The sequence below is a fragment of the Pseudochaenichthys georgianus genome, chromosome 3, assembly GCF_902827115.2.
Source record: "Pseudochaenichthys georgianus chromosome 3, fPseGeo1.2, whole genome shotgun sequence".
NCBI lineage: Eukaryota > Metazoa > Chordata > Actinopteri > Perciformes > Channichthyidae > Pseudochaenichthys > Pseudochaenichthys georgianus.
In genome coordinates, this window is record NC_047505.1 from 27,267,941 (window position 1) to 27,285,479 (window position 17,539).

General features: G+C 43.4%; 1 protein-coding gene across 1 annotated transcript; it reads right to left on the minus strand.

Annotated features, from left to right (window-relative positions):
* Positions 1-31: 31 nt before the first annotated feature.
* On the minus strand, positions 32-17,276 carry LOC117465501 (serine protease 23-like). Its single transcript, XM_034108333.2, has 3 exons — positions 17,182-17,276; positions 2,758-3,011; positions 32-2,057 (listed from the first exon to the last, which is right to left on the minus strand). The coding sequence occupies exons 2-3, from the start codon at positions 2,781-2,783 to the stop codon at positions 881-883; spliced, it is 1,203 nt and encodes a 400-aa protein (XP_033964224.1). The 5' UTR covers positions 2,784-3,011; positions 17,182-17,276; the 3' UTR covers positions 32-880.
* Positions 17,277-17,539: the final 263 nt, after the last annotated feature.

Genomic DNA, 17,539 nt, shown 5'->3' on the forward strand with positions numbered 1-17,539 from the left:
TGCCTGCTGGAAAAGAAATGAATTTGAAACATTTGCTTATTTCAGAGCATATATTTCATTCTGTTCAGTTTCTGAGACATAACATTTGTTGTTTGTTTGCCACCAGAGGGAGCTAAGCATTAATGTATAAAGCTCAACAAAATGGGCTTCATAAAAACAAGTAATCTGCAGTCATCTAAAATATTTCTGTGTAACAAGTTAAATATACCTCCAAAACACAGTTTGTGTAGCTGACAGAGCACTCTATGTAGATAACTAGTTTGTCCACTGAGAGAAGACACATCTTTAAAAGAGAAACTGCAGGCACCTTTGGTTGCTTATTTGTACATTCATCCACACAAATCCTACTTTTCAGTAGAGGAACTTCAAGAGTTTAAACGGTGCAATCTTTAGTATAAGCACACTAAAAGGCTAGAATACATAGTGAAATAGTTTTCCCAGTCCTGCTCCTTGTGATCTGATGACCTGTTTTATATCAGTCCATGCATGTTCCAGATATGAGTGTCTTCCAGATGAAATTATCAACAAGAAAATTGTTCCAGGAAATGGATAAGTGTGCCTCTGTTCTGCAAAACCACATGACTTACACTTTTTCAAGTTAATACACATGTAAAACGTTGTCATATTTGAGAAATGGGAGAGAAGATACAAAACTAAGTATTTTGGAAATGAATCGGTCCTGTTTACTATGTTTTGTGTCACTACCGAATTTGGGTCTGTATTTACATTACTGATATTGCCATATGTGATCAGGGGAAACTAAATGTTGATGTTTAATTTTATGTCAGTGTTACTAGTGGTGGGTTGAGTTGTTTCAGCCCCCAATGATCCAGTAGGATGTATAAGGATATAATGGCCTCCGGTTTTGTTGCTACACCCCTTACCCTTCTCGGCAGTCCACAAAGTTTCCCTTTATCCAGTAGCAGATCTGAGCGTATTTGAGAGGTGTGATTCTCACTGCAACATTAAATTCCTGAGATGCCCCTTGTCGCTCGACCCACTGATGCCCAGAAAACACACCTATCACCTTCCTCTCCCAGCGCCGGCGCCGCCCATCCCACATCCGGGCGTAGACCCCTGACCCGCTGGCCCCAGGCTGAGCATCACAATGCTGGTACAGCAGGTCGGACGTCTCCTCGCCGGCCCGGCAGAACCGATACACAAGCTTGCCTGAACGGTCATTGTCAAACCCTGAGAAGTGGACTCGTCGACCGGGCAGCCTCAGAGCGGGGGGGCTGACTCCTAACTTCATATGGCGGCGTTTGTGGGGTTTCTTGAGCTCAAGCAAAGCGTAGTCATAGTCCATTCCTATGTCATTGGCATTCCCTTTAATCCATCCTTTAGGCACATGTGTGCGCTTCGCTCTGATCCACTGGAACTTCATTTTGTCGTTTGTTGGTGGGGCGTAAGGAACGTGGCCACCTTCAACATGGTTGGTGAAGTTGGAGGAAAGGTCAAAGGACAAAGCCTGTGTGTCTCGATGCTTCGTTTTTAGAAACCCAACCCGGAGCTTCTGGGCTCCTTTCACATAGTTCTTACCATCATGAACACAATGAGCAGCTGTGAGAACGTGACGGTCTCCAACCAATGTACCAGAACACCCAGTGGACAGCTTGACGGCCACTGAGAATGGATATTTCAGCAAGTGGTTCTGCCCAGAAATGCTAAAACGCCCATCATGGCCAAAGATCTGTCGCTTCCTCCTGACATGTGACCGCTGGGCCTTCCCAGAAGACCCAGAGGAATAGGCCGGACTCGTGTTGGGGTCGTAGCCATAGATCGCAACAGCTGTCTCAGTAAGCTGCCCATCCGAGTTGAGTGTCTCATAGGCCAGAAGACGTCGCAGGTCCCAGTAGCTTGGACGAGGAGCCTTCTTGTGGCATTCTGGGTCACAGGGGGAGCTGACGTCCAAGCGGGCCGGAGACAGGAAGTGAGGGGCTGATCGAGCCTCCGTCTGCTGTGCGAGGACCACAGGGACACGCTGGGGAACCCACTGGGGGCGGGAGGAAGAGGAAAAAACAGGGGGAAGGAAGAGGAGAAATAGAATGGAGGAAAACCTGTGGATGGACAGAAGGAAAGATCAGGAAAACTAATTGAAGACCCATTCCTGTCAGACTCGAACATTTCTGCAGAACTCAAGAGTCTCTGTTGAATGTGATTGGATGTCCGTGCCACTCTTGCTGTCTGCATGAAAAGAAATTCCCACTCCTAAAATCAGCGTCATGAATTCACAACTACAACTATGGGAATTGAGGAGGAGGATTTCAACTTGAGGATTTTTTTTCCTGCCCTGGTATTTGGCAGCTGTATACTTCCACTGTTGTAATGCTGCAAAAATGAAGAATAGGGCAAAGATCAGGCCACTATATTCTGATGGAAAATTCCTTAAGTGGTCTGGGAATTGGACCTTAAACCTTCAAAAGTAGCTAAATAAAAAAAAATTCTACTGACTGTAGTCTCTATTTGTGGGTTCAGGGTTACACAAGACATATGTAACACCTATCTAAAATATATAGCATTACATTTGCATCTTGCAAGTCATTCACACATTGAGTAACTGAATTAATCAAAATGTACATTATTTGTAGGGGGGGAAACACATCTGTAAACTATAAATCGTTTATTTTACCACTGCATCAATTACATTGTAACAGTACAGTTAACATTTAACATCGCAGTTAACTGCTTAGGAACTTCTCTAAATTGACTTGTAAAGTTTTTCCGAGCATGGACAAACCGCACATAAAGGTGACTTACCGGGGGAGCGCAGCCCGGGGTCGCATGGTTTTTAGCTTCTGCAGGTGAGCCGGTGTATGAACACGGAGGGGGAAACCCGCCTCAAACCAAAACAGGCAGATCCCGCGATGGGGGTTTATCTGGTGAACACTCCTGCTACAAAGGACAGAGGCTTCTCGGCGCTCCTCTCAGGAACTGACGACTTGAGTCGATGAAGAGTTGGATCATTGTGTGCTGCTGGAGGAGGCGGTCTGCTGTCTGCCACACTGTCACATCTGCAGGCGAGATACACACAATGAGTGAATGAGCATATGCATATCCGACCCCGACATGGTCATGTGACGCATCATATCAATGCTGCTGGTTAACAATGTACTGCTGTAAATCCCTTATCGCTTCACTTCAACAGAAAGCGGAAGTTAATAGGAAATCTGTTTTGTCTTTAGTTGAATATAAGGCATTTGTTTTGAATATTTTCGTTGCACTTTGGCTATTACACGCATTCAATTAGGGCTGCATTTATCAACTAGAGAATGCAATTCCTGAAGAAATTGCTAGTGGGAATGCTTTATGCTGAACAGCTGACGGTAAACTGCTATGCTGAAATGTAATGTGTAAGAAGAAAGTGAAGAATTTAGATTGAAATGATACATGAACACTGGGGGCTTCAATGTGTGATGAGAGCAGAAAAGAAAGTAAAAAGGCTTGGAAAAGCAGCAGAATATTTGAACTACAAACTTTTGAACTAACTTGATGGTGAATGATCTCTCGCCATGCCAACGGCATTTGATGACATCCCATAATACGCTTAGATGCGTTGATGGCTGCATCTTTACCAAACCTGTGAAGTTTTGGGGCGTTTGGAGTATTTTCACTGAAGTTATAAGCCGCGTTTCAAGGCGAGCATTGTGTTGCCATGGCAACGGCATTTGAGGAAATCTCAAAATTGTCCCGTAGATGTCTTCACGGCTGGACTGTTGGCACACGTGTGAAGTTTGAGCACTTTTTGAACATTTCCATAGGAGTCATAGCGACATCATGTTTTATGGTGAGGGATGCGTTTCCATGGAAACGGCATATGGTCCATGGGCGTCGCCTGGGGTAGGTTTTTTCTTTAGCCCCGGACAAATTCTCCCTCAATAATATAATACATTAACCGTACTTTACCTAGAGGACGGCAGGATTGTAATTTCCCATGTTCAGTGAATGCAACAGAGGCAAGACACCACCAGACCAATCAGAGAGTTGCATGGAAATAAACGTGTTTTATTGGCTGACAGGTACGTACCTCTCCTCTGTGACAGTGTTTGAATTTTAAACTTTTTTTTTTTGTAAAAAAGACGGCAATTCTCAAGTGGTGGCTCACACAACAACGCCAGAGCCACCACCTGAGCCAGGTGAACAAGGTATGTAAATGTCAGTAAACTTACAAGTTATGTCAACATGTAAGCAAAGCATAAATTATAGCTACGTTGACGTTACTTTGAATCGCGCGGGAATGCTAAACCGTTAGCAAGTAGCTTTAGCTAGCCTGATATATTAAATAAACACTTTGTCATACAATCTAAATGTTGTGTTTTTTAGCGTTACCTGGTGATTTCAAAGAAAGCTCTCTGGGAAATGACTTACTCAGTGTTCGACATGAAGCTAGAAGCTACCTTACATTACACAGTTGATCCTGAGTCCTGTAAGTTAAAGTGTTTCATAGTTAGCTTAGCTAAGCATCAACCTAGCACTGAAATATATGGATGTTATGTGACAGTATTTCTGAGAAAAAGTCAGCTGCAATGGTGGCATAGTTGCATGGGCGGCGCCAGGATTTCTTTGCTGCAGTAGCTTAGCAGTTGCTATATGACAGCACGGCGTTGCTAGTTAATTTTCAAAATAAACAAACAATACCAGTGGGCCAAGCACGAGCCTGTTCATATTGTAGCGTTCACCGCTATTCAAGATCACTCAAGCCTTCAATGTCGAAAACGTTCTCTTTATTTACAGAACCAATCAATAGTGTAACACTCATGACTTTCACGTAACACACACCGGAAAACGCACACACATACACACCTGGAAGGGGCGGTCTCTCCCTAACTCCCACCAACAACATTGCCTAAATAACGCACTTTTCCTCCTCTCTGGCCTCATTCTGTGACTCTCCTCCTCCTCCTCATTCTCAGTTCTCTTCTCCTCATTCACAATTCCCCGTGTTAGATCTCACTGTCAGCACGCCTCGAACAATGCGCCATGTCGGAAAATACAACACATTCTTGATTCATTTAAAATTACCATTTGTAACTGAGAGGAGTGACTGCTCATTTCTGCCGAGATGCTCAAAGGGTGAGACACTGTGTCTGAGAATCACTGACTAGCAGAAGTTGTATATTCTGGAGTGGAGCTCTGCAGAGAGCAGGGTGGAGGAAATGAGGGCAGTGGATCATCACGGTGCGGAGAGGAGCAGCGCTAGTTCCACTGCAGCTCGTGGTAGCAGCTAGCTGGTCCTGCTGCTGCGGGTGCAGCGGGTCAGTTGGCGGGGGCACCTGTTCTTCGTGGTCCCAATCCTCCCGGTTTTCATAGTGAACATCGGGATCCTTGTGGATAGCAGGGTTGTCCGTCTGGACCGGCTCCGTTGGAGATCGCGGTCGTTTACGCTGACTTGTGACTGTTCCCCCTTTCACACCAGCACCTTTTCAGCTCCGGCTCAGAGCTAGAGCCTGAAAAGCGCCGGGTTTTCCTGTTCACACCGCAGCGGCGCCGGCTCTTAGCTCTGGAATCCGCTTCATTTCCAGCTCCAAAAAATTGTCGGTCCAGAGGCAAGAGCTTTGGAGCTAAGAGGCGACGTCGCTTACGTCTCTCTTACGTCGAGGCAGTAGTGCCTATAAACACACTTTATAAAGTCAGGCAACACTAACCAGGCTTCGTGTGATTCTGTTTATTTGTACCTTACTTTGACCATCCGTTCACTGTTATCGATCATTGTGGAGAGAGGCAGACGTGTTGTTTTGTATTATTGCAGCTATCGGATGCAAGTAGTCAGTTTAGCTTCGGTTGCTATGCTAACATCACCCGTTTTATACCAGAGAAACTTTCATAACAGCGTTGTTATACCAAACAGTGTCAATTCAGACTGACACACATTCACTTAGGCTAAGGGGAACTGGGGATATGCATCAGCTGCTTGTGTGAGTCGGACAGTGAATACTTTAGAGCGGCCGCTGCAGTGTGAGCTAACCGGGAGCTAACGGGAGAATAAACTCCCGTGAAAGAGCAGCCAATACTGCAGCGGTCGGTAAATGCTGCAGAAACACATTAATAAACAATGAACCACGGCACCCTGGAGCAAAGTATAAGGTTGGAGAAGTCGTTATTCAATTTATTCTGGCTTCGTGTGATTAAAAGCAACACGATCATCGACCCGACGCAGTTGTTGTGAGTGCCGTAACGCCGTTGGGGAGCAAATCAGCGATGTAAACGGTGATGTCATGACGCAGCTCTGGGGCGCCAGTGGGCGGTGTGAACAGAGCGGGAGCTGAAAAGGGAAACCGGAGCTGAACCAGAAAAGCTCCCGCTCGGAGCTAGAAACTGAAAAGCGCTGGTGTGAAAGCCGCATGTGAGAAATGTTTCCATTTTCGAACTACTGAGAATTAGCCAAGTAACAGTTCACGCAGTAAATTACAACGACCCGCCCCTGATAGATCCCGCGAAAATGTATCATATTTATACACATTCTCGCGGGCTGCGAGAATGTGTATAAATATACATTTTCATATCAAAACAATGGGGTTGCTAAGCCGTTGCTAGGCCAATTGTTGGAGTTGCTATAGCAACTCCTAGATACCCCCTGGCGCCGCCCCTGCATAGTTGCCACTGCTTTACGTATCGACAGCATGTTTGAACGTATTTGCAGCAGTAAATGTGGCTGTTTGGCCACTGACGTTGCCATAACAACACCTGCATTTAAATGTGCAATCTCTTTTTGTGACAGATTTTGCATGAAATTATAATTCTTCTGATTGATATTTCCTATTGACAGCTAGTTTCTATGTGAACATTATGAGATGGACAGCCAGCTAACAAGCTTTATATACAAATATTTCAGATCAAAGCTAATCCAGTGGGGCTCCTGAAAGGGGGCAAGGGACACTATGCTCTCAAATATTAAGCCTTGACCCCCATCTTAAAATTGATATGATCAAAAAATTATCTGCATTGTCGGAGGCCTTTTTTCCTCATTATCATGTCAAATTGTACAGCTTTCCTTAGTGTTGAATACAGAAAGATGACTATATTAGAGTATTAATTGAAAATTACTATATTAAAGTGTTAAGTGAATATATTAAGTGAATTACTCAAACTGCATTTGTATAGGAATGATTCTGTCCTATTGGCAGATAACTACTCTTAACACTGATATCTACAAGAGGTTTCCAATGTAAATGTAACTATTTTCAATTGGTTAGTATTACATTTTGTGACAGTGTGGTGACACTCATTTTAATGAAGACACATTTGTGTATCTTGAAATTCATTTATTTGACAGAGCTGGAAACTGATTGACTTACATACTTGTTTGTGTTTACCTACACAGTCATCACAGATGAGCCAAACAGAGTAGAGGATGAAGAAAGGGGAACAGGAGAAAGGGACACACAAGAAGGAGATACAACAGACAAGAACGACAATGAACAGGAACACCAGAACAGACAAGAGTCAATGGGTAACATGACTGATTTAGGGACTGCAGAGGGCCAAGGCAAGTGAGACACCACTGCTTTCCATCCAGCATGTTTGGCCAGCAAAAGAGATCATTTCAACCGCAAACAGCAAGTGATGAGGGAAGCAGCAAGTGATGAGGGATTATTATTTCCTCCTTCCATCCATTTTTTCTGTTTAATCTGATTACTAACAACTTCTAATAATTTGACCTAGTTTATGATTTAATTGGAAAATGAAGTGTTTTTAAATAATAAACCCGTTTCCGATTCTTATTCTTTGATTTATTTTTGACATATGGGGGTTGAGAGATGTATCCATATCTCTTAATGTTGCTCTCAAAGTGCACACGATTGATGCTTTTAACTTCAATATTTAAAAATAATCTTCCTGGGGACCCCAGAGGAGGTGAGTTCCCCCCAAAATAGCACTTTATCTCTGCTTATGTAACTCCGGTGTAGTGTCCCCTCTGCAACAGATCACTCAGAGCTGATTACTTTCCTGCATTTCAATGGATAGCATATAAAAAGGACACGTGAGCTGCATTGCTTAAGAGATCCTCACATGCTATCTCTTTTACAAAATAAGTGTCCAGTCAACAACAAAACATCAGTGATCGTATAGTGGTAGTATATTTTTCACAAGCAATGTGAAACATTAAACTTATACAAACTGGTGTACAAAACTCACATACGTGCGTTGATATACTGGAGTGTCTCTACTCTTTCTTCTCCACATCTCTTGTCCACCATCAGAGATTGCAAACATTTCAGAAACAGCTAGAGGTAGGGGACAAACAACTTGTTCGCTGGGCATGTCAAAAACCTCCCTGCTTTGATCAAGACTTTAGTGAGCCTTTCAGCCCCTCTAGCAAAGGGACTGGAAAGCAAGCTTTGAAAATGCAGTACCATCTACATGCTTGTCATGTTCCAGACACTGCTCTCAACCACTCAGGGCCTGCACAAATACCTGCAGAAAGAAACAATTGACTTGGTGCAGGCAGTAGATTACAAAACAGCAGTTGAGAACACACTGAAAAGTTACCGAAGTAACGAGAAAGCACATGAGGTCTATGACAAGACCAAGGCCCTGTGCAATGATCTTGATATTCCCGAAACTGTGACACAGAGGAAGAAGCGTAGAAACATGGAAGACTTTGTAGTTAAGGCATCATGTGGAGCAATGTGAAACATTAAACATAAATAAACTGGTGTACAAAACTCACATACATGCATTTCAATGGACAGCATAAAAGGACACGTTGAGGCATGGACCGGTGATATACAAGTGAAGATTGGGGGACGATTGCACCGTGTCGATTGGACTTACAGTGACATCCTGTTTCATGGCGAGTGGTCTGTCGCCATGGCAACGGCATTTGATGACACCCTATAATACGCTTAGATGCGTTGATGGCTGCATCGTTACCTGTGAAGTTTTGGGCTGTTTGGAGTATTTTCACTGAAGTTATGAGAAAACCGTGTTTTATTACATTCCTCTTGATCGCCCTCTCTCTCTCTCTTCTCTCCCTCTTTGGCATATGATGATGACACCCCATAATTGACGTAGAGCTGTTGAGGGCAGGACCATTATCCTTTATCTGAAGTCTGCTGCTCTGAGCATGTCAGTTGGAGCGATGACATCATTGTGTTCCATGACACAGGTGTTTATATTTGAACTAACGAGGTGTGCAGAGATCACAGGTTTCCATTGTTCTGAATGAGAGATAAACCTCTTACATGTGAACGTTTTGTGGAAGAACCGTAACAGATATCTATGGAATTTCAAAATGTGAAGCATGTCAAGGAAGTTGAGCATCTGAAGTGTAATTTGTGTGTACTTTCGGGTTAATAATGTGTCATTTTTGGCAATTTAACTAAAGGTGTGCGGCTGCTACCGTGAGGAAATATCAGCCTGAATTTACAATGGGCTTTAATGGAGGCATGTTGAACGTTTTTGTCACTTCATGCCCTCAAGAGGCATTTTGTTTAATTATTTGTCATTTTTCAAGCTGCGAGATGTTTTCCTACGTTTGTCATGAAAAATGATGTCTCAGGAATGTAGGGTTTGGGAATTATGGCAGTTTAAAAAATATATATGAAGGCAAATTTAAAGAGGTTCTACCCTCTAGTGACATCACGCACTCTAGTTAATGTTAAAATCTGTAGAAAACGTCTTTAACAAGGTCTAAACAATGTTTAATATTTCAAAAAGTCTGAATTTGATTTAAAAGTTGTTTAATATGAATAATGTCAGAAAGATGTGTAACATTTTAAAGTTGGAATGAGGTTTCTGAGTGAAAGTATGAAGGAACAGTTAGCAGTTGAAGTCGCATGAAGATTTTTCAAGTCTGAAGAGTTTCTCCATTGACTTCAATGTTAATAATGTGATGAATTATGGGATGTATCGCTGGAATCAATTCCCGACCGAGCTGAACGTTTTGATGTTTGAATGGAGTTTCTGCGATGTTCAATTCGGGAGGAGAAGAGGGCCAAAATTCTGGCGGAATAATAAACTTTTCGTTCGTAGAATAACATATAGTTGGAATGCTGTTATCAGCATTCCCACTAAATAACTCATTTGTTATGCGTAATACATTATCCATGAATTAAAACCACTTGTGGGTTGCCATGTTGTGAAACAGGCTAGATTTAAGGGTTTACCAGACTACTTTCTAAGATAGCTGTCTGCACTGATATATGCATGAATAGCCTACCTCACAGACCCTTTATTATTAGGAATTTCTAGCAGTAATATTTGTAAGTTTGCCAGTTATGCTTGGTTTTTAACACAGATATACAGGAAACTCGTAATACTTTTGTTCATTGAATCTATCAAACAAACTCTTGGGGGCTGTTCAAAGTTTACAGCTTGTGATGTTTTGTTATCGAAGGGCCAAAACAGCTGGCTGGCTGAGAGATAGAGAGAGAGAGTTTTGATTTGAGTAGCTGCATCAGAAATGAGCTCCTGAACACATTTTTTAAATTGGACCTAAACATTGAGATACGGAAAATCTGCAATTATTCTTCAGAATTAACTCCAAAGAAGAGTTAACGACATTGATCGACAGAAAACAGAGGAAGAAATGCAATTTTTGGATGTATTTTTGAGTTGAACCTACTAACTAGCTTTCAACTACCAACTGTCAACCGTCTAGCTGTGCGCTGCTAGCTGTGGGCTGCCAGCTGTTACCTGCCACTGTTGGAAGGAGCTGCACCAAAGAAGGTAGCGGAACATTATAAACTGTGAATTATTTCATGAAGATAAGAAGAAAGGAAAAGAAAAGTATTCGTAAGCTAGAAAAGCTAATTAATTAGCCTAGCATCTCTTTGGAACAAAACAAGTGGTCGCCATGGAAACTGTCCAGCATGCAAAAAAGAACTTCTCAGCTCTCAGAGCAGATGGAAGAGAGATTGAATATCCTGCTAAATGCAAGAGTGTAAATGCAAAGGACAAACACAAGGAGAAGACACTGTGTGGAAACCCAGAGGTCCTCTTCACTGACTATGCCCAACAAAAAGAAGGAAGGAAGAAGAACAACCTCACTTCACTGACTCCATCTACATCTGGAAAGATACTCTGTGCAGCAATTATGCATACATATCCAGAGAGGGCATCGGCTCAGGAGGCAGAATAAAAATCTGTAAAGATGAACACCTTGACAAAGATGACCCTCTGCTCACCATCACATACTACACCAAAGGAAAGGTCATGGTCCAAGGGAATTAAGCCAACCTGGAGTCATTCCAAGAGGCATTCCCCCTGTTGAAAGCTGAGGTGGACACAAAGAGGATCAATGTCCCCTCTGATGTCCCCTCTGACCGGGAAGGTGATGAGAGCCCAATAGAGAACCCCAACACCTTGTCCATCTCTGCCCCTCCCACACCGGCCAGCTCCAACAATCAGCTGAAGGAGAGTATGGCCCTGCTGGAGCTGGACTTTGCAGAATTCAAAGAGCGGACCCAGGCCAGGCAGTCTGGTCCCCCAGACAACACTCTGCAGCAGCTTAAAGAGGACCTCCAGCAGCTCAAGAGCGACAACGAGGCCTTGGCATCTGACCTCAGAGGAAGTGAAGAGCCACTCAAACAGGAGAACAGTGTTCTCCGTGTTCAGTTAGCCAAGGTGAGGGAGGATGCTGAGTGTAGAGAGAAGAGCTTCACCAGGCAGGTCCAACACCTGACAGAGAAACTCTCATCAGTCCTCAAAATGACGAGTAGAGAGACACAGACTCTCCCTGCCAGTGTCCCTGGCCCACCCTCTCTGCTCAGCACCCAGCCCAACAACACCCTGGCCCCTCCTGATACACCCACACAGCCAGCTCTGCCCATCTCAGCCTCCCTCTACTCAGCCTGAAGAACAAGACCCACAAGTGGTCCTGCTGGCTGAGTCAAACGGGAAGTTCCTGGACCCAAGAAACTTTTTCCTGATAAAAAGGTGTTGTCTAAACACTGCAGCACCACAGGCCAGGCCATGAAGCTGTTGGAAAAAGGAGACCCTCAGGAGCCCTCAGTACCTGGTGATCCACACGGGAACAAATGACCCGCACACCCTCCGTAGGGACACTGCTGAGGCAGTGAGGAAAATGGCGGAGCAGGCCAGTAAGGAATTCCCCGACACCCGCATTGTGGTCTCCACCCTGCTGCCTAGGACAGACACCCCTCCTCATGTCATCCATGACATTAATATGGAGATCAGAAAAGGATGTGCCACCTTACCAAATGTCCACCTGGCCCTCCACTCAACCATTGGCCCCTGGGAACTCTATGATGGACTCCACCTACACAGAGAGAGGGTGGGGATATTTGCAAAGACCCTCAAAGATGCAGCCCTGGGACGCAGCCCTCCCGCCCCCTCCTCTAGAGGCCTTATAGACCCTCCCACACCGCTTCCTCCCCATCACCATCCCAGGATCACCACCCCTGCTGTGAGGAGACACAACAGCTCAGCCTGGACCTCCCACTCCCCACGCCCCCAACACACCCAGAGGAGGCTACTTTCACCCAGCTCAACACCTGCACAACATCAGCAGCAGAGATATGCAGCAACAGCTGCTCCTCGTCTCCCTCCCCGCTTACAGCAGCGGAGCTATGCTGCAGTTGTTGCCCAGCCTGCTGCCACCCTCCCTCCCCCTGCTACCTCTGAACTGGGAGACATCAGGATGATGCTGCACACCCTATGCACCCGACTTCTGTCCAGCTAAGACATTACATTTATATGTTATCGTAGTAATCAGTACAATAGTAATATTAGTGAAAATAGTTTTTAAAAAAATGTGTTTTATATATATGTGTCTCACTATACAGGTTCATTTTGATTGTTTGTTTTTGAAAAAAAGATGCGTTCTTTTCATATAAGCTGTTGGAATATTCAGGGATCCACTCCTCAACCTTTGAGGTTAAGAGTGAGAATCCAGAGTTCTTAGAATCTATCAAAGATGTTGATCTAATTATATTAACAGAAACATGGTGTAAAAATGATCTTCTCACTCACTGTCCTCCAGGTTATAATGAAGTCATGGTGCCCTCTATAAAATCAAAAAACATACGCAAGGGCAGAACATCAGGGGGGATCTTGGTGTGGTATAAAGGAGATCTTTGCCGTCAGACCTCAGTAGTAAAACAAGGTAAATCCATGGGTAAATCACACATTTGGCTAAAGTTAGATGAAACCCTGGGCATAACTGACAGGAATCTATACGTGTGTGCTATTTATATACCCCCAAGACATTTTTGAAACTCTCCATTCAGAAATAGCCTATTTTCAGGCCCAGGGAAATGTGCTTCTAACTGGAGATCTGAACGGGCGAACAGGAATTGAACCTGATGTCATAGACCCACAGGGCAGCCACCATGTATTTGGTGAACCCCCCCCTGTTTACCACACCAACCGTCAGCCATCGGAACAGCCTTGACTCTGAAATCAATCAGAATGGCAAAGAGATAGTGCATCTCTGTCGGGCCTTAGGCCTGTACATAGTGAACGGGAGGTTCAGAGGGGACTCTTTAGGGAGATTCACTTACTCCTCAGCTCTAGGGTCTAGTGTAGTAGACTATGCAATCACTGACATGGACCCCTCCACTATCAGTGCATTCACTGTCAGACAGCAATCCACCTTTTCAGACCACAACCAAATCAATGTGTTCTTTAAACTCTCAGGTCCAATGAGTGACACAACAAGGGAACCCAGTAAGCTGTACACATTACATCCTACTTACAGATGGGCCCCAGACAGTGGAGACAAATTCACCATGGCCTTGAACTCACCTGATCTGATGAATGACATGTCACTATTTGACCAAAATCAATATGTTCCTACCAAAGATGGTGTAAACATGGCCATTGATTATATCAATATGATATTTCCCAAGGCAGCTATTAAAGCTGACCTTATAAAACAAAAGCAGAAGCCTGTTAAAAGGCAAAACGCTGACAAATGGTTTGACCAAGAATGCAAGACCATCAGAAAAGACCTGAGAAAAATAGCAAATGAAAAACATCGGCAACCAAACAACCCAGCCTTACGCATTAGATACAATGACGTTTTAAACAAATATAAATGTACAATAAGGAACAAAAAACAAAATTATACGGACATGAAACTTGAAGATATTGAGAAAGCCATTGATCAAAATCAATTCTGGGATCTGTGGAACAACTTCAACACAAAACAACCACAAGCATTACCCATCCAAAACGGTGACATCTGGAGAGAACATTTTGAAAGAATGTACAAAGACATACCAATAAATCTAATGAATTCAAATCAATGTATTACAAAAGAGAAACTCCAAACATTAGAAGAAACTATTAAAGACAACCAAAACCCAGAGAGAGAGAGAGAGAGAGAGATGTCCAGCAGTATGTGAGAGAGTGAGTGTGTCACATACTGTGACCTACTCATCACACACACACACTGACCCACATTCATTCTTTGGATCGGGCAACATTCCCCCTCCTGCTCCCTCTTTGTCTCACACAAACACATCCACAAATGCCATCAAATAATTATGTAGCACACATACATCGAACAGGCTTCCACCCTGTTAATTAATCGGATTGATCACCTTCCTGACTCTTGGCATTAATCACAAAAGACTCTTCACTTGGGAGAAAGCTGTTCATTTCACAACAAAACCCTCACTCAGTTCAAATTATATGGATGTGATTATTCTCTCTGAAATCTGACATTTACATTCAGAAGTGACCTCGCTGCTATTGTGCCCGGAATTAGTTCAGTGGGCAGAGTGATCTGCCAACGTTGGAAGTTTGATTTCCACTTGACCGACCCCTGCTGAAACTGTGCAAACTGTTGTTAGACTTTATGCTATGTAATGATTTCATTAGGCTCAACTGCCCCAGAAAGAAGGAGGGAAAGAAAGAAAGAACAAGAGGGGTGGGGGTGTTTGTGGAGTCATGCATTGCTGAACAGTTGGCTCTCCCTGTCCTGCAGCTATTTGCTTGTATGTGGACTTCGTAAAGGATTGACTGAAGCAATGTAAGCAAGAGATTGCCACTTTAGGAAATACATTTATTGGCATTCGGAAGGAAAGTTGGATGAGAAGTCAGTTTATACCACTCGTGTGTTTGTAAAGCTAGCCACTTGCCAGCTTAGCTTAGCATACCGACTGAAAACAAGCTATGTCTGTTTAAGGGACCTATATCCACCTACAAGCACCTCAAAAGTTCACTAATTAAAAAAAAAAGTTCAGTGAGGTCCCTGAAGATGCACAGGATTGTTGAGATCAAAATGAAGCCGCAAGTTCAGAGATGAGGTGGTCCTAGAACGGGCACTTCGGGGAAAGGGGCCATTAGCCGATCGGCTTCATTCCCTGGCCCCATTAAGCATTACGTCTGGTGTGATCCTATCACAAGATGTGATCTAGTCTTCTATTGGACAGAGACAGGATAGCCGTTTCCCCCTGTTTCTAGTCTTTGTGCTGAGCTAATCAGATGTTGGCTATAGCTTTATGTTCAAGGTGCAAATAGAAAAGTTCTCATCAACTCTCTGGAAGAAAAGCAAATACGTTTGTCTCACTATTGCTTTAAAGTGATTCAAGTCTCCTGCAACTGATTATCCATTAGCACCTTTGCCAGGACACAGGGTGGACCTGCTGGCTCATCAAACACAGCTCTGAATAACCCAGACCCCACCCATCCCATAGCACAACTCTAGAATTATAAAACTTCCCCCCAAACACATACCACTCTCTTTCTGTAGCAGTATCTGGGACAAGAGGGTCTGCCAGCATCTTATCCTTCTGTTGTTCTGTTGACTCAGGTTTTTCACATTTTCATCTACATCCAAAGTTCCCTGAGCTTTGATAACCACATTCTCTGTCTACTCGCCAACAATTTGAAATATGGAGCTCGGAAGCTCAAATGTATATTGTAGAATGTATAACAAGAATGTAGGGGGGACATTTATCCTGTAGGACAGGGGTGCCCAACCAGTCGATCGCGAGATGTGTCTAAAAATAGAACAACAATATTCAGTTGTATCGTTAATGTCCTATAACATAATCTTCCTGTGCCCGAATAATGCACTTGAACGCATCAAAGCTTTGTGATTGGCCGGCGTGACCCCATGTGTCGGGGCGTGGCTTGTGGGCAGTGGGCACTAGTTCGCTGACGTTGTCCGTGTCAACAGGAGCGACAGTCCGCACACACACAAGACCGCAATGGCAGAAGCAAAAAAGCCCCAAATATATAATTTTCACTCCGAGTGGGAGGATGATTATTTTTGTATTTATTCCAATTCAATGTCAATTTGTCTCGTCTGCAATGCGAGCGTGGCTTTATCGAAGAAGGGTAATTTAGGAGCGGCATTTCAAAACAGTGCACAAACGCTACGAGACGGAATTCCCTCCTAATTCTGCCCTACGCTCCCAAAAGGGGAGGGGCCTGAAAGGACAGCTAAATGCACAGCAGTCCATTTTCACCAGGCCCAACAACAAGAGCAAGGCTGCTACCAGAGCATCTTATCGTGTCAGTCACGTTCTTGCGAAACACATGAAGTCTTTCAAAGACGGCGAAGTTGTGAAAGAAGCATTCCTGGAGGCTGCCGACGCGCTTTTGGGGGACAGTAAAAATAACAGTAGCATTTCAACAGGTTTTGATACAATACAAACTCAAGTTAGATACCGTTATTAATCAGCTGTAAGTTTTAGTTTGTTTGAACTTATTCATTATAATTATTGTACAAAATGGTATAAGAATGCAAACATTAAGATCTGTTCTGTTTAAATTGATTATAGTCTATTATCAATTCAGGTTAAGAAACTAGTGTTGCTTGCATCCTATTTTAAAGGCATTTATTTTTATACTCTACTAAAATGCAACAAAAAAAAGGGTTTGATTCTATTCATTTTGTCTTTTTTATTGCACTGTTGCAGCAGATTCCTGAGTAGCTTCAGATCTGAGTTGTCTTATTAGTAAGCCTAATTTATACTTTTGTAGCAACACTATTTTTATATAATGGCAAAGAAAGGGTTCAGAGTCTTTTCTTTTTTCCTGTGTCATATGTGGCAGCACTGTTCAATGTTTCTTGAAAACATTACCCACTGTAGTATGTGACGTGTGAATAAACTCCAACTCTGTATCAACAACACTGTTGTGTAACTTCAGTTAAATACTTGTATGTGTGTAGATTAGAAAGAGGAAAGATAAAGGATCTGCAGTATTTTATGAAGTATTCATCGTACGAAGGTCAGTTTTATACAAGTAGAAGTGTGTATTTACCTGGTAGTAGGCTGTCAGTAATGGCTACGCCTCTCTATTTGGACTGGTAGATCTCGGCAGACTGGCAACTTTAAAAGTAGCTCTCGGTTCAAAAAAGGTTGGGCACCCCTGCTGTAGGATAACAGAGATGGGTGGCCCTTTTTTTTTTTTACCAATGCCTGGGTGCTAATAAGCGAGACATTTCATGTTTGTTTTGAGTTGTTATGAAAGGGCCTGTTTGTTTGGCTATGCCTGCTGTTGTCAAGGAAACCCACATTCCCTTGAGTACAGTTCATGTTATTTGTTTTATTCGTCCCACTCTCCTCCTCTTGCTTCGGACACAATCAAGCAAGTGTCGACGGCCTTGCATGTTTGAATC